This window comes from Elaeis guineensis, chromosome 1 (assembly GCF_000442705.2).
Source record: "Elaeis guineensis isolate ETL-2024a chromosome 1, EG11, whole genome shotgun sequence".
Taxonomy (NCBI): domain Eukaryota; kingdom Viridiplantae; phylum Streptophyta; class Magnoliopsida; order Arecales; family Arecaceae; genus Elaeis; species Elaeis guineensis.
In genome coordinates, this window is record NC_025993.2 from 1,761,837 (window position 1) to 1,779,720 (window position 17,884).

The 17,884-nt window shown below is 38.2% G+C and overlaps 1 protein-coding gene across 1 annotated transcript; it reads left to right on the forward strand.

The window, feature by feature from the left end:
• Window positions 1–2,561: 2,561 nt before the first annotated feature.
• On the forward strand, window positions 2,562–14,971 carry LOC105035251 (uncharacterized GPI-anchored protein At1g61900). The gene is made up of 8 exons (XM_010910746.4): window positions 2,562–2,793; window positions 3,108–3,207; window positions 5,704–6,558; window positions 11,777–12,022; window positions 12,173–12,187; window positions 12,280–12,420; window positions 12,864–12,908; window positions 14,224–14,971. The coding sequence occupies exons 2-8, from the start codon at window positions 3,174–3,176 to the stop codon at window positions 14,292–14,294; spliced, it is 1,407 nt and encodes a 468-aa protein (XP_010909048.2). The 5' UTR covers window positions 2,562–2,793; window positions 3,108–3,173; the 3' UTR covers window positions 14,295–14,971.
• The last annotated feature ends 2,913 nt before the right edge of the window (window positions 14,972–17,884 follow it).

Sequence of the window (17,884 nt, forward strand, 5' to 3'; positions counted from 1 at the left end):
TTTCTTGTGTTTCCCTTGTTTAACCTAAGGCATCCTCCCTAAGCTAATGATCTAAATTTATTTTACACGTATAGGAGTAGTTTCTGAAAATAACTAGCCATCCAACGGTTTTTGATTGCTTCAAATATATTTGTAGTCCTATTAGAAATCTTGGAAGGTCTGGATGTCTGGTATACCAGTTTTCTAGTCCAACTAGTTGGCCTTATTTGAGTTTAATAACCATGCATGAAACAATTATGGAGGACTCCATTCTGATTAAAAAATCTAAATTTTTACTATCGGCATATCGTTTGATAAGGGAATACAATTGCCCCATGGTCCTTTGTTGCCGTGAACTCACAATACAGTAGTCAAAGATTTTCCTTGGAGCAAATTTCTATGGATCCAAGGTGAGAATAATTTGAAAGTCCGGGTTTAATCTATAAACGGATGAGAAAATGTTATTTCTTACTGTAATATTCCTTTACTCATCATTATTCATTTATTTCAAAATTCATGATAACCTGGATTACGCTTATAAAGTTGCGAGGGATAAAAAGTATAGATTTGAAATGGGAAATGTGGGAATGGAGAAAATATAGTATTGATTGTTTAGTGATCCTCTATACTTTCCCCTTTAGTTCATCAGATTTATCGATTTGTAAACTAGTTTATCTTTTGCATAATATGTGATTCAATAGTGATTTTGGAGTGGGAAGACATGGATGGTACCCCATCAAAATATATTTTCCTTAATCTCTTTTTAATTCATCAGATTTGTTTATCTTGTGAATTAGTTTATCTTATACAAGGTTTATAATTCAATAATGATCCAGTTATTTGGGAGCAGAAAGAAATGCATAATTTCCCCATCAAAAGTCATTCTGTCCAACCTTTTCCCCCATTTTAAGAATAATAGTAAGACTGCTGCTTATCCATGAGAATTGCTTAGGCCAAACACATGGAAGCAACATTGCCAAGATTTAAATCTAAAACCTCCTTTCAGGAGGAGAAGGGATGCAATCACTCTAAGTTTGCTTAACAATTGTTTGGTGTGTGTTGTTTTCACTAATCCTTCTTTCTCTTTGTGCAGAGGCACATTAATGCACATGTATTAATATAAATGTATTCTTTATAAAAGCCCATGAACAAAAGTTATATAAAATGTCATTTAAGTCCTCCAATACCTACCTTTCAGTTGCTTGTGGCACCAACTCTGATAATGATTTCTTGATAGCCATTGCCTTCATCATGACTCAAGCTGAAAAGTGAAAAGCTTATATAAGCATTTTATGGTAAAAGTATTGGCTTCTAAAATTATAAGTCACGAGGTATGAAGGTAGTTTCCTCTCAGAAAGAAACCTTTTATATGAAAAAAAAAAAACAGTACGGATTTATGTCTCAAAAATACACATTAGAATTTCTCGAAGAAACGATAGCTTTAAATGTCACACCAACTATGTTCCTAGTGATAAAAATATGAGTTGATACTAGATATTGCCATCCTATGTATCTATGTGAAGCCCACTGATGTTTGATTGGACCATTCATCTACTTTGCCATTATGAGATTAAAAAATTGACATAGATCTTTCATGGATTATCAAGATTCCTAGCCAACTCGACCAAGGAGCATATTTGTCAAACACAAACTAATCAGTCAAGACTTTTTTGTCTTAGTGTTGGTCCTAGTACATGCTACGTCCATTAGCCAGTTCCAACTCAAGGCATGATGTACTTTTAGTTGCAAAAATATGAGGAAAAAAAGGATTAACTATCATTTGGTTTGCAAAATCCTGTAGATCAAAATTTATACAAGCTATGTTTATGCTCATTATTCAAGAAAGAGTCGTTATTTTCACGTATTCCTTAAAACATAGTTCAAATTCGAGGGGCTACTCATCTTCTTCTGTATGATATAGCAATCTTATTGAGAGGATGCTCCGACCTGAGTATTAGATATGTATTTTGGAAGATAAATATCATGGCAGATTGAATGACAATCCATATTGCAAAGTTTTCGGATGAAGTTCTTCGGATTGAGATCGAAGTGGCTCTTAAGTCACTTCGTGATTTTTTTTGAATTTTTTTGATTGCATTCGTATAATAAATCATTTTATCAAAAAAATAAAGAATCAAATTCATTATAAATAGCAATAGATCAGATATGAAGTTAGAAGGGGTGGGTTGAATGGATTGAATCAGATAAAATTATATAAATTATATATATATATATATATATATATATATATATATATATATATATATATATATATATATTGTATGTTATATATATATATATTGTATGTGTATATATATATATATATATATATATATATATATATATATATATATATATATATATATATATATATATATATCCAGGATGGATCCGGATATCTTGTCTTTGCTCCATGTTCTCTGCAAGTCAGGTCAAAGTTCGTTCCATAGTGAGGCGGCACGCGCATTACACGTGCCTGCGGGGGGAGGGGCATTTCGGTAACTCAGAGGGGACAATCGGAAAGAACCGAAATAAATTGCGGTGTGGAGTCCGCAGGTGTTGTTTGTTTTAAAGCACAGCAAAAGGAAAGCAGCTCAGAAAGCCGGTGCAGGAAAAGCAAAAAAGAATATAAAAAATTAAAAAAAATAAAAAATTAAAAAGGTTGAGAACAGCAGAAGAAGAGGGCGAGTCCCCGAGAGCGACATTTGGGACAGAAGAAACCAGGAAGCAAGATAGAGAGAGAACCGATTCCGAATCGAAGTCCATTCACGAGGGAGCTCGATCTATAAAATAGGGAAAGAAACAAAACAAGAGGTAACATTTTTTTTTTCTCTCACCGATTTTTGTTCTCACGACCACCAAATTGGTCCTAAAATATCCAACAATCCATGCTACAAAAACAAGCATCAATATTCTGATAATCCATCTCTTTTTTATTACTATTTGTTTTCTTGAACTCGTTGTTTTATCAATATGTTTATGTTTATGTTATTTATTTATCTATCTTTGATAACTACATTGTGCTGATTTTTGTATTTTTCAGTACCAATCTCGCTGCTAACTGTCGATTTGATATGATGAAATCCTTGTGCTCGAATTTTTAAATTTTTTAACTGAATATTTCACAGTGCTGGAGCTCTAAATTGCGAAGCGGTAGGCTTGAATCATTTATGGGTTGAGGGGATATTGCCCGTATGGAGCATCTCAAAGTTGCCACCTTTTTTCAGGGTGAGTGGTCGGAAACTTACAATCGGTCTGTGACTCTAGTGCTTTGTGGTGTTAGGTTTTATCATAAACTGAGATTATTCTGCCAAATTCTTTAAACTGCCCAAGGCTATGTTAATATATTTAGTTTCCGGGGTTCCTTGTCATTTTTGTCATGCTTTTATCTCTACAATTTGTTACATCATTATACATTTTAAATTCAGACAGCTTACTCTACTCGAATGATCTGGTTTTAGCAGTTCTTGGATCAGTCTTCCATATCTGCTTTGTGTTTCCAAATGAGTCATCCTTTTTTGCCTGGGATAACTTGACGAGATTCTCACCAGATCCATGAGAATAAAGGAAATATTTTAGACTTCTTATATGCCGGTCTCATAATAATTAATATTTGTCGGCTAATTATCAGGTGTTTGAATCATAATGAGATTGATTTTTACCTTTCTTTTAGAAAATTTTCAACAGGTCTTATTTCCTGGGTTTTGTCATGGTGATTGATGAGTTTTTCTTATGAGGAGTAAATTAAAACCATGGTCTAGTTAAGGTTGCATCAAAGAGCTCAATTCCAATAATGATGTTCACTAGGAGCTTGAGACCCAATGTTTCTTGGTGGCTAGAAGCTGACTCCAACGGTGCTGATAACAAGAATTGAGATTTTAACCCCAATTATGGCACTAGGGAGGAGCTGCAACCTGCAGGGATCTCATCCATGAGTACATGTAGATCAGTAACTGCAAGCTCCAAATGACTGAGTGTGAGTGAGGAGATTCCTGAGAATGGGACCGTTGACTTATAACTGTGGCTGGTAGGGCTGCATATGGCTATAGAGAAAATGAGGGTAATTTTATCTGTTACTTTTTGGATGTTAGTCTTTGTGAGGATGTTTATTACTTACTGAAATTTAGCTTGCGATCGTGTTGGGTAATTATTGAGATAAGGGAAATCTCAATTTGCAAGTATGTCAATTGTTAAAAAGGGGTCGTTATGTGCAATTAATCTAAAATGGGGGGTGGGAGTTATATACAAAAATGCCAAAAATGAATGTCTGGAGTTTTTGAATTTTTTTTGTTTGTCAATTTTATTCAATAATGCTTTTTTTTTTAAAAAATAAATCTTATTCGGCAACTAATCGGGTGCCATTCCAAGTGTCGAGACAGGACGTCTCGTCATTGTCCCAACGTCCCAATCGCATGTCTTGGGATATCTCATGTCCTGAGCATTAGGATGGGCTGAGATGGTGGCACATCCTGTTCCATGGGAAATCGGATAGCCCCACCCTATGGGATTTAAAATTTTTTACGTGCGTGCGTGCAATAAGATGAGTGTACTATGGCATTTCCATCAATATGGTTACACTAGTACATAGCTTAGAAAATTTGGATCCACTTGGGAAATGCAAAAAACTGTTGTCCTAGGAAAAATGCATAGTTGTGTATAAGCATAATATTCAGGAAATCAAAGATGCATAAAAACAAAGGTATTTGGGAAACACAGACTCCATAGCATCTAAGAAAAGTAAGGCATGTGCCTGGGAAACATGTTGATGCTAACAACTACATGTGCCTTAGGCATGCGAATACCTGAGTTCATGTAATATATTTTCTTATATCTGTGCAGCATATAAAGCTACAAATATGCATGCATAAATATGTTCAAGCGTACATCCATGGATGAAAATATTTAGGCCTCCAAGAAACAAAATGAGCATTCCATTCAAAGTAACAAGTGTTTCTATTGATGTCCAATCAAGTTTTCACAATATATGCAATAAAATATAAGATCCATTCATATCATTAAAAAGGGAATATGGATAATGGTATCGTACCCTTAATCCTCTGTCGGCTTCTGAGAAAATGAACAAAAGAAAAGCGACTCAGTGGAGAAAAGAAAAGAAAGTTGATGTTTTTCTTATGTTTGATTGACTGGGTAGAAATGGAAAGAAGTTGTATGGAATTGAATTATCTGTAGCCACTTGCCTCATTTGTCATTCTTTCTCAAAATTACTTCCTATTTGAGAAGAAAATAATTGGCTTAATTGAGAGAAACTTCTGCCTGTCTTTTTCATAACTTTCTTTTCTTTCACTTTCTCAGCAACCACATAGACTTACAAAGATTTCCTATTTCCACACTAAAATTTGGATGGTTCTATTGTAACTTTCTCTTTTAAAATTCAAGCTTACAACTTTGTTAACAGGTATAGTCTGTCATATACATATGGAGGCGTGCATATTGATGTTAGGCATGGTAGAGTAGAGTTGCATCCATTCATGCTATAGGCTCAACTTGTAAGCATGATACTGCATTACATTAAACATGTTTTGTGTAGTGTTGTATCACTGCATGTGCAAGAGTAAAAATAAATGGTGACATGAGGTGACTGCAGCAAAATTCAACTTCTTTAGTTTTTTATGCAAATGACGCTGTGCAAGCTAGATGCCATTTGTTTTCCTCTATATGTAACTCTCAGATTTTGGTGCTGAGAAAAGACTTATATTGTTGCAGGGCCTTCGTATTATCGCTTGTTAATATTTACAATCTGGATATGTGGTTTGCAAGATGTAGTGCCGCAGAAAACAACTTTTCAACCCAAGTCTCATGTTCCCGACAAATTTATTCTGTCTGACCCACCTAGTGGACTCTTTGATCCCATAGAAATTTCACCTGCTGTGGTTCCACCTAACCCATATCCTGTTGAACCACAATCACCAATGTACCCTTCATTTCCAGACACATATGAACCAGTCTTGACTGGGAGATGCCCTGTGAATTTTTCTTCTATTTCAAGTATTATAGACAGGACGGCATCTGATTGTGCTGAACCTTTGGCTGCACTTATTGGAAATGCAATTTGTTGTCCTCAGGTTAATAGTTTAATGCACATTTTTCTGGGTGCCTACAACAATGTATCTAATGCATTAGTTCTTCATCAAGCTGCTGCAAATGATTGTTTTTCAGATATTATAAGTATTTTAGTCAGCAGAGGGGCAAACAGCACTATCCCTACCCTGTGCTCGGTGAAGTCTTCAAATCTCACTGGTGGTTCTTGTCCTGTAACGGATGCTAAATCCTTTGAGAAAGCAGTAAACACAAGCAAATTACTAGATGCCTGCAGTACTATTGACCCACTTAAGGAGTGCTGTAGGCCTAGTTGTCAGCCTGCAATCATGGAAGCTGCACTTCACATATCATCAGGAGGAGCTAGTGTTGCGGACAGTTCTAATATTTCTGGGGCTGTTGTTGGGGTTGATGTTATAAATGACTGTAAGACAGTAGTTTATGCATGGCTTTCCAGGAAGCTTTTGCCTGAGGCTGCTAACAGTGCATTTCGGATGTTATCTAGCTGTAAGGTTAACAAAGGTAAGTTGCCTAATTTATTTGTAAGAAGTCTATATGCTATGTTTGTTGCTAATGATAGTAACTTTTTGTCATCTCTGCAAATATGTTTGTTCTTTACCATAAGATATCAATACATAATCTGCATACTTTTTGCACATAGATTATAATGTTTTGGAATGTTGCAGAGAGCGATGACAGTGCAAAAAATGACAGGATTAAAAAAAGCTTGTGAAATTGAGAAAACCATTGGTATACGCATGTATGGAGACACACATTTATACATCACATTGTAATGACCCTGTAATTGTTTTATCTTCTGTAGGACCCTCACTGGATGGTAAAGTCCATAGTCTGCTATTCCTTCATTGCCACAATATAATGCATAGCTACCAACTGTAGCTCTGTTCTATACGACCTGTTGGGGACTACTTGTTAAGGTCTCTTGAGCAGAAGGTGAAAGATTGCAGATCAAGAGTTGGGTCTAATGTTTGGGAGAGTGATGGAGCCATTTAGAGGGCTGGCAATCAAATAAGCTTTTGAATAATTAGGATAACATGGAGAAGGTAGGTAGCTATTTGGTTTCGGCTAAACCTTAATATTATTGGAAGAAGAAGCTGTGTCTTGGGGCTATTAATGTCTCATCTCTTGCATTAAATATATAGAAAGGGCTGGTTTTTGCCTTTCTTATAATCTTAACCAAACAGTGGTCAATAACATTGAGCAGGAAATAAGACCGAGTTCCATCTCATCTCCTCCTTTCATTCTTTCCTTGGTTCCTTATCTGAGCTGATGCATGAAGCTTATAGACCTTTTTCTTGCTGGCGATCAGGAGCTCATGTTCCTGAAATTAAGATGCCATGGTCCATGCAAGTCAGCAAGCTTTAATTCCTACAGATCTGTTTGATTTGTGGCTCATTTGTAACTCAATAATGGCTCATACCTTTTTTTTTGTTGCCTTTTTAAAGTCTTGTCTTGAACATTAAGGTGAAAATGATGCAAAAGGTTAAATTTTACAAATTCATTTTCATTTGTTCAGTTTTATTGGAATGTTATGATGTTATGAAACTTAAATCCACAATGTTGCATGGAACTCTTGTTCTGTTGAGACTCATTTTGAAACCCATCCCATCATGCTTGAACTACAACAAAATAGTCAAAAAGATAAGGCATACTCAAGCATCCGTTCAAAGTGCTCATCAGTCGTTTGTGCTCATGCTTTGATAAAAAATAGTTAAGGCAGAAAATAAAAATATACAGAAACAGAACTAGATTGCAGTATCTAGCTCATAGTGGGATTCAGGTGCCCATAAGTAAATAATATGTTACTAGAAGAATTGAATTGCCAAATATTTAAGGTGTATATGTTGTTCATGGCATTTTCCCAGTTGACAAAGTAAATCTTATTACATATGCAAGTGGAGGAGATGGCTTCGTGGGATAGGATAAAACTAGTTTCCCTTGCAAAATCTATTAAAATGTTGAATACCATCAATGAAAGAGGTTACTGTGGTGAATCAAAAATATATAAAATCCTGTGTGTCCATTCCAATTAGGAGAATTATGCCAGTCCTAACAATGCTGAAACAAGTGCAGAGTTGCTGACCGAATTACGTCTGCTATGTTTGGTGTCATCAGCAAAATAGATGCATCTTAAATCTACAAAGAAATACATAGTTCTTAACTTATTTGAATGAGAATTGATTTTAAATTTAGAAGTTGGTAATGCTAAATCGGATATAAAGCCACAAACATATTCTAATTGATGAATAGAGCAATAATGCTGTAAAAACTGTGGAAGTAATATGGAAATAAAATAGTCTGCCTAAATCTATTGAAAGATTCTGATTTGTTTTTCTGTTAATGAATCTAGGTCTAAAATTTATATTGGCTTTCTTTAGAGTTTTCTGAGAACAAGTTTTTTAGATTTATTCAATAATTTAGCACTTTCCTAGCCTAATCAATGCAATAGAGTTATAGTCTTTTGACTCATTTCTTACACTTGAAATGACAAAAAATCACCCAGAAAATTGCTATAAATTCAGTAAAAGTTACAAGAGAAATAATAAAAATTTATGCCACATCATTGAACTGATGGGAGAGTTTAACTTAAAAATAGCAATAATTGTAGGACTAAGATATTGATTCCTAGTAACTTATAATCAACAAACAAAAATAAATATCTAAAATATTGAAATAGTTAAACCAAGACCTAGTCCAACCCAAAATTGGCATTAAATTTTTTGCTGCATGCATCTTATTTTTAAGATCCCTTGGTTGTTGTACGAATTCCTTATCTCCAATGCTTAAGACAGAGATCAGCAAATAACTTTCTCATGATAAATTGTCAAATGGTTGTTCTGGTGCGTAATGATTAATAATCACATGGGATTCATTACCCCTAGGATGGGGTATAGTGATGGATCGGAAAACTGGCAAGGAATAGACCATCATAGTATCTTGATCATGATCATTAACTAGTTGGTATAGTTGAATCCTTTGGTTGCTCTGCTGAAGGATTAATTGACAGCGAGACTTGGTACTTGGTGCTTCAGTTGTGGATCATCAATAGGCTGAACTTGCTGATCTTTGATCATGAGCAGCAAGTGATCATTTATCTTTCAGTATTCTCTGTTTGATCTTTCCAGGTTGCACCACCATTAGATCGTTGATGTAGAAGAATTTTTGCTCTATGTTCATTTAACAATTTTTATGGACATTGATTTTTTGGATCCTCTCATTTGTTGAGATTTCATTCTCGTCATTTACATTTTTGTGCTAGCATCATGGTCTCTGTTGGGTATAAAATAATCCCAGCCGAAGTTCGTAAGAGGCCAACCCTCCCAGGACTCTTCCGGCTTCTGACCTTGTGCGGCGTCTTTCTGAACTCCCCCGGCCGTCCGAGCTTCACAGTACCATCCGGACTCGTCTAGCAGCCGACTTTCCACAGTGTCTTCCAGATTCCTCCAATGGACGAACTCCTATTGTATCCTCCGACTTCTCCAATAATAAGCTCCTTCAGTCGTCTATCGGACCGCTCCAAATGCTCTCTGGGCTTCATATCAGCGATTTTCTACAGTAGTCGATCACCTTCGAATTTCACCCGGACTTCTATAGTAAGCGAATTCCGTTCGAACTTCTATTGCAAGCGGATCCATCCGGGCTTCCACGGCAATCGGTCTCCATCCGAGCTTCTACAGTAAGTGGTTCCTTCCGGACTCCTACAAGAACCGAACTCCGTTCGAACTTCTACTACAGAATTGGATTCCAGACGAACTTCTACAACGGACGGGCTCCATCTTGGTTACAATGAGTAGTGCTGGATGCTAAGGAAGGAGTTCGAATCTTCTATGGTCTCCACTATTATGACCTCCCAGTGATCAGCCATGTGGTGGTGGTCATGGACCATGTTGGGTATAAAATAATCCCAGTCGAAGTTCGTAAGAGGCCAACCCTCCCAGGACTCTTCCGGCTTCCGACCTTGTGCGGCGTCTTTCTGAACTCCCCCGCCGTCCGAGCTTCCACAGTACCATCCGTACTCCTCCAGCAGCCGACTTTCCACAGTGTCCTCCAGATTCCTCCAACGAACGAACTCCTATCGTACCCTCCGGACTTCTCCAATAATAAGCTCTTCAGTCGTCTATCGGACCGCTTCAAATACTCTCTGGATTTCACTATCAGCCGATTTTCTACAGTGGTCGACCGCCTTCCGAATTTCATCCGGACTTCTACAGTAAGCGAATTCCGTTCGAACTTCTATTGCAAGCGGACTCCATTCGGCTTCCACGGCAACGGTCTCCATCCGAGCTTCTACAGTAAGCGGCCTTCTTCCGGACTCCTACAAGAACTGGACTCCGTCCGAACTTCTACTACAGAATTGGATTCCAGACGAACTTCTACAACGGACGGGCTCCATCTCGGTTACAACTGAGTAGTGCTGGATGCTAAGGAAGAGTTCGATTCTTCTATGGTCTCCACTATTATGACTCCCAGTGATCAGCCCATGTGGTGGTGGTCATGGACCACAAGACAGGAAAGAAGCCATTGTATGGTCCTTGTTGGGATATACCGATTGACCCCCGTATGCCGACTTATCCTCGGACCGGTCCGACCGACGCCGACTCTACCCAGCGGACAGACAGACGACTCCGACAATGACTGCCGACAATATCCGACCGAAGATATGCCAGTTAAACAGATTAATACTGTTTCAACCGGCCGAACGGCCGAACCCATATCACCGACTCACTGTCGGGGGTGGCAGCCGACGTCCGACTTCCACAAGGCACCAAATCAGCCGACGGTATTTTTGAGTCATCACCCGACGTCCCGCAGTCGAATACCGACATATAGTCAGTCAGTCCGTCCAAACGCCATACAACTGCTATGGGCTGTTGTCCTGTCAAGGACATGCTGTGCGACCGCCCTGGGGCATTGTCCTGCGAAGAACATGGGTTAATTCTGATGACCTGACAACCCACGCCGATTTGACAGTTCCCGACGATTTGACAACTCACCAGTTGTCTGCACCATTAATGGCGGGACCATACCGCATTCTACTATAAAACGGGGTAAGGCAACAATTTCGGAGGGTTTTTCTTAAGTTTTCTCAAGCTTTCCCAAGCTCTCGAGAAGTTCTTAAGCTCTAAACTCTATCTCGAAACTCTGCTAAAATTCCATTTGAGTGCTCCATTTCTGTTGAAGCAGAGTACTGACTTGAGCGTCGGAGGATCTTGCCGGAGCACCCCCAACTCCGGTTTAGACTGCTCTTGCAGGTCCTGGCGGCAGCCGCGATCCCCTCGACTTCAGCTTCTCTGGCGTCGGCGGAATTCTGCACCAACAGTCTCCATTCTTAACATCATGAAGATGTCCTGAATCATGCCCTTTATATGATCATACAGCACTTTGACTCTTGTTGCTGAGTCCGCTTCTTATACCATTGAAGGGATGCAGAAATGCCATTTTTTGCCTCCTATTCTGGTAATTGATTAGGGAAAGAATTTTGGGGGAAAGAAAGGATGTAGCAGGGACCATCTTATTCCTTTTTACTGCAGCTAAGGCTTAGCTTAATATGATGTTGCTGGTTCTTTTTTTTTCCCCTGATAATATTTATGATGTTTTAGAAAACATGACGTTATGACTCATATGCTCAGAATCGTCATATGGTACATTGTGTGCTTCAAGTGGCACAAATACTTGACGGTACACAAATCACTACTTATTTTTGTCTGTTCTCTTGTAGTTTGTCCGTTGAAATTCAAAGAGCCCTCGGATGTAATCAATGCATGCCGTGATTTAGCTTCTCCAAATCCTTCCTGCTGTAATACATTAAATGCTTATGTTGCAACATTACAAAGGCAAATGCTAATAACAAATAAGCAAGCCATCAACTGTGCTACTTTGTTTGGGTCCATGCTACAGAAAGGCGGCGTTACAACGGATATATACGAGCTTTGCAATGTCGACTTGAAAGATTTTAGTCTTCAAGGTAGATTTGCTATACTTTTTCTATTCCAAATACATGCTTAGCACTTCATTTTATTTGATTCCAAGTTCACACCGCACTTGATTTCCTTTAGTATTGCAAAAGGGCTAATAACTTATCTTTCCTCTGGATCTGTTTCTGCAACTGGGACAGCATATGGGCAACAAGGTTTGTTAAACTTCAATCCTGTTTATTTAAATCAATCTGCTAGTAGCTGATCTACATATTTGCTTGATGCAAACATGTTACTATCGATGCAGGCTGTCTGCTTCGGAGCTTGCCAACAGATATTATATTTGACAATGTTACAGGTTTTAGTTTTACATGTGATTTGAGTGACAATATTGCTGCACCATGGCCTTCATCATCTTCTCTTCAATCCTTGTCCCTTTGTGCCCCGGGTGAGTGAAGTTGTATGGGTACTTTATGTTGTTAGTAATTTAGAATTTAGGGGCAAAGCTTCATAATTTAAGGTTATAATAGCTCTTGGCTTCCTGGGAATTACGGCATGAAAACGCTTATCGGACTCCATAATCACATTTTCCTAGGATGTAACTCTTTTCCATTGGCCAGGGTTTCATTAGTCCTGCTTGTTAGGCTGGTACTTGTCAGGCCCTGCTAATCATCAATAGATTGAGTAGGTTCTCTTGTGATTGTTGTCTTTGGTTAGCATTACCGTAAAGGAATGTTATATTTAATGGTAGTTGACAAACCATATTAATATATTCTAGACAAAATTTCATATTAATCTACTCTAGACAAAATTGTCTTTGCATTTGATATTTATATATATAGATATCATTGCCAATATAATAATGTTATTGTGATCTTTTTCATGTTGCAGAAATGTCATTGCCTGCATTGCCACTACCTGCTTCTGGAAGCTTCGGTATGTCTTCTTTTGGCTGTAATTTATACTGCTTCCTGTTTTAGCATGTTTACGTTAGTTTCTCATCAAGTCAATGTCCACTGTTTTGGGGCATCTTTAGTCTCTGTTAAATTTTTATAACCATATTGCATTTCGACTTAGTGTGCTCTAGGTTTCATGCAGTAGCTCACATTGTGTGTTAGCTGGTAAGGCTTTGCAGTTCACTGCAATGTTGTCATATTTTGTAATAAAATTTTAAACTTGCTTTGTCCCGTTATCCAATATAATAACATTTGTTACCCATGTATGATACATGATTTTTCAACATGAGACTTCTGCATTAGGCTAGTTCTCTGAATATATTGTAACCTCCTGCGACCTTTATATGATCCATATGGGATCTCAGCCTTTTGGATTAGTATGATTCGTCCAGGTTAAGAGGTTGTTATGGGTTGTCTATCCAGTTAGTGACCTACATCAAAATATGCAATGGAGCGGATTCGGATGTGGTAATGAGTAAGTTGAGCTCTTATGTCTAGGTCATGGAAGCACCTAGGAATTTGGTGCTGGAGAGGGATCTGCAGGAGTGAAATGTTCTGCAAAGGTTCTGAAGTGGTTGGGGGAAATAGTTAGAAGATTTTGTTTAGTAAGGTTAGTTCTTTATGAATACTGCTGAATACTTGAGAAAGATGGTTATGGACAAGAAAGAGGCCTGCCATGAACCTTGGGAGGCTAGTAGGCTGTCAAGAAGATCTTCCTTCCAGGTACTCGTGCTACTGGCGAGCAATCCTCCAATATTTTCTTATACCTGGAAAGGTGGAGATTAAGAATTGATGTTTAATATGATGACCTTTTCGTTTCATCTCTGAAGCACAGATTGAAGTCAGAGCAAAGTTGAAGCTATTTTCTGATACTCAAATGAGAATATTGTCACTGTTCCACTGAAGTAAAGCTTCTAGGGCTGTCACTGGGTTGCACCTGGCCGAGCAAATCTGAAATTTTTTATGAGCTCAGGCTTTAATATGGCCCATAATATGACCTGAAACAACTGGGCCCATGTGCCAGTCCATTAACAGCTCTATAGATCCCTGATTAAACAACAGTGCCAAGGTCAGTCTGGGTAATGCATATTGAACATAAAAGTTACCAAGTCTGTGTATCCAGTCATTTGGTTATAAAAAGAACAAACATAAACATAGTTCTAGTGAATTTAATTATTTGACTTCTGAAAAACACTTAATTTGAAGAATGATAATCAGTTTTTCTTGATAACTTGGAGTTTTACATCTCTGGAGTTCCATTGGAGCCTGTTGCCTGACATTTATCTTCATTGCAGGCACTAATGTCAATGGAGCAAGAATTCTTACATCCTTCATCGCCTATTTCATTTTGTGCATGTCTTTATGAAGTATGGCCACAGTTGTTAAAGATCTGGCGATGGAATGGAAGTTGCAGAGGATGAGAGAGATTCTTTACTCACCTGGTCTCTGCACCGATTGAGCTGATCTATTTTCATGTACAGCAGTTGTTTTTTGGCCAATGCTTTTTCTTGATTCTGGACACGGGAGTGGTTTATTTTCGAGTCAGGGATTGAGCCCTGGATATGGCACGAGAACCCCCACTGGATATCACCAGAACACAGTAGGAATGATCAAATGATGCAAATACCCATCTGTCTGACCATTTCTCACTGTATATTCAAGTTGGTGATATGGGTATCTCATCATCCCAAGTTACAGAATGCATCATTGAAAGCTAGAAGGCTGTTGATAAGTCAGTTCTTAAGCTTCAGGTTGTCCGAAATCACTAGATGCCATTCACCATCCTTCTTGTCCTGTTTTTTTAGCAGTGCTGGCCTTGCAGAATTTGTATGCAGTAGTGACCGAAGAACTTGCCTCCACCACTTTTCGGCCTATCTTATTGTTGGCGGGTGCTTAGTGAAAGCATGACTTTTTGGTGTGTATATAAAGATGAGTGATAGCCTACAAATTAATCCTATTCGTGCCATTTAATTTTTATGTAAGCCGTGGTGGATATTCGGTTTCAACATAAAGTTTCTAAAGCTGGGGTGGTTGATCGGTTGATTTGTCTCTGTTAGCCATTGGTTCATGAATTTTCAACTTGTAGCTGGAAAAGTAGATTTTTGAAAAGGAAATGTTAAGGGAATGGGATTATATAACTCAAGCAAAAATGACATTTTAGTTTAACTTAGGAACAGAGTTTGTTATGTTGCTGTAATATAAAAATTCTTGTCAACTGGGGGAGAAAATAAATTTATGGTGGATTGTGTCACGCCCCGAACCCAACACCCGGGTCGGATACGTGATGGCCGCACACTCCTTAGAGCAAGCCCTAAAGAATATGCAAGGCCAAAATAAATCATTACAATCTTATCAACCATAATATTTAATTTCAACAGTAATTCATAAAACTTGCATAATAACAATTAACATTCCTTCAATTCTCTGATCAGATACTATGACACTCTATTTATCCTTCTGCTCACCCGTAAATCCAAGCCATAGCCAATCTAAGTCATCCTGCAACTCTGAGAAGAAAAAGAAAGATGAAGGGGTGTGAGCTTTACAGCCCAGTAAGAATTCCCATATCACACTGATATAGTAATATAGTCTGAAAATAAGGATAAGCAATAAAATATAAAATCTCATGTTCAATGTCCAGAATAATGCAAACATTCATAAATTTTCTGTTTTGTCAAAATAGATGCATCATCATATGTTAACAGGTAAAATACTTTTGCTCAACAATTATCTCATGTCTTATCGTTCATTTCTCTTTTCATAATCACATGATTTTTAACATTTTCTTTCTGGCTTTGGACTATCCAAGTCTATACCTCAGTCATCATCCGGATCGAATCCACTTTAAAAAGTCTTTCAAGACTGTCCCAGGATGAGCTCCTGGCCGGCTGTCCCACGTACCAAAGCCCGTGAGAGGCTGTCCCAGGCATAAGCTCCTGGCGGGCTGTCCCAGGCATGAGCTCCTGGCCGGCTGATCCACCTGTAAGCCAATGGGGGCTGTCCCAGGCATAAGCTCCTGGCGGGCTGTCCCAGGCATAAGCTCCTGGCCGGCTGTTCCACATGACAAGGCTAGTCCATACCATATATCTCTTTCTTTTCATTTAATCATTATGTGTTGATTTCATCAATCAATTCTGTCTTGCATTATGATCAATTCAGATATGTCATATCCATATAATCATGCCATCAATCTCTGATACATATATATTGACATAACATACTCATGCTCAAAATCAAATAACAGTATCTCAGGTATAATAAATTCATCGATCTCAAATCCGATAACGCAAAACCAATAATGCAAGACCAACAGTAAAATAGCATATATAATAGTGATCATGTACAGGGATTCTTACCTTTACCGGTGACTGATCCAAACACAGAAATTAATGTTCTTCTTTGATTTATGAATTTCTCTAACAAGATATTCCACTCGATATCATATGCAGACAATCATCTCTTCATAACCCTGATCAATATAAAGATCACATATATGGAGAAAATTACCGATAATCGACCTGATAACACAAATCTAGGATCTCTCTTAGGATTAACCAAAATTAGGATTTACCTAAGTATCTGGATCCTCCACTGATCCATAAGACTTCTAGAGAGAGAAAATTCTAGAGAGAGAAAGTAGAGAGAGAAAGTGGAGAGAGAAATCTTCATATCCTTCCGATGAGGCACTCATGATCGAGATCATCAGAGGTCCTATCAGGGTGACTCAATATGAATTAAGTGTTACAAATTTCGAATAGGATCAGACTGGAATCAGACCTACTGCACGAATTTCGGAGCAACCTCGGATCATCTTATTTTCATCTTCAAGTTTATTCTAGGGTTCATGATGAAATCAGAGAGGAAGACAAGATCCTAGAGAGACAATCCGTAAAGAGAGAGAAAAGTCTAGAGAGAGAATCTAGAGAGAGAAAATGTAGAGAGAGAGGGTAGAGAGAAGAGAGAGAAAAGAGAGAGAAAGGAGAGAGAGGAAAATTCTCTCCTTCTTCTTCTTTTTATTTTATTTTATTTTATTTTTATTTTTATTTTTCTCTTTCTCTTTTTCCTTTTTCTTTTCTTTTTCCTTTTTCTTTTTCCTTTCTTCTTCTTCTTCTCTTCTTCTTCTTCTTTCTTCTTCTTTTCTTTTCCCGCGGCCACCCTTGGCTGAAACAGGGGAGGACCGTGAGGTCCCCCCCTCGGTGGCTCGGGCTCCGGTGGCTTGGCCGGAGATCCGACAATGGCTGACGATGGGGTTCGGTCGGCGGCGAAGAGGAGGACGGCGGCAAAAACAAAGAAAAAAAATCAGAAAACAGGGGATTCCTTCGCGACTGATTTTCGGCAAAAACGGTGGCCGGCGGCGAGGCTTTGGGCCAGGGGAGAAAGGGAAGAGGGAGAGGAAGAAGGGGAGGGGCTTACCTTGCTCCGGCGGTTGAGAAGAGCTCCGGCGAACCCCCTTTTCTTCCGATCAACCATCCACGGTATCCTTTGAGAAAATTTCTCAAATACCTCGATTTTCCTCAAAATTTTTGTTGTAGTTTCCTAAGAGAGGACGGGGGATCTTTATACTGGAGGTTTCCTACCCTAGCCGGACTCTTTGAGTCCGATTTTGCCGGAATCGTGAAGGAAGAAGACTCCGGCTAGGAGTCTTCCTCCTCCTCTGTTTTTTTTTTTTTTTTTTTTTTTTTTTTTTTTTTTCTGGGTCGTTACATTCTCCCCTCCTTAAAATAATTTCGTCCTCGAAATTAGGTTATGTCGTTTGAGATATCTATTTCAAAGTATACATTCTTCATGTCATTCTCAAACTTACGATAATGTCATATATATTATTTATTTCTCATGATCTTGTTATAACAAAATTATTTAAAATTTCAAACTCATCCCTTCTTATTGATTTCTCAACTTTTTGAAGAACTGTAATATTTTGAACTTGTATTAATATACCACCGTTATTTGTCTAAT

What these genes read in the sequence shown, in the direction of transcription:
- LOC105035251 (XM_010910746.4), top strand. Translation starts at nt 3,174, where the DNA reads ATGGAGCATCTCAAAGTTGCCACCTTTTTTCAGG. An exon ending in TAGCTGTAAGGTTAACAAAG is followed by an intron (nt 6,559 to 11,776) that starts GTAAGTTGCCTA and finishes GTTCTCTTGTAG; the next exon opens with TTTGTCCGTTGAAATTCAAA. An exon ending in ACCTGCTTCTGGAAGCTTCG is followed by an intron (nt 12,909 to 14,223) that starts GTATGTCTTCTT and finishes TCTTCATTGCAG; the next exon opens with GCACTAATGTCAATGGAGCA.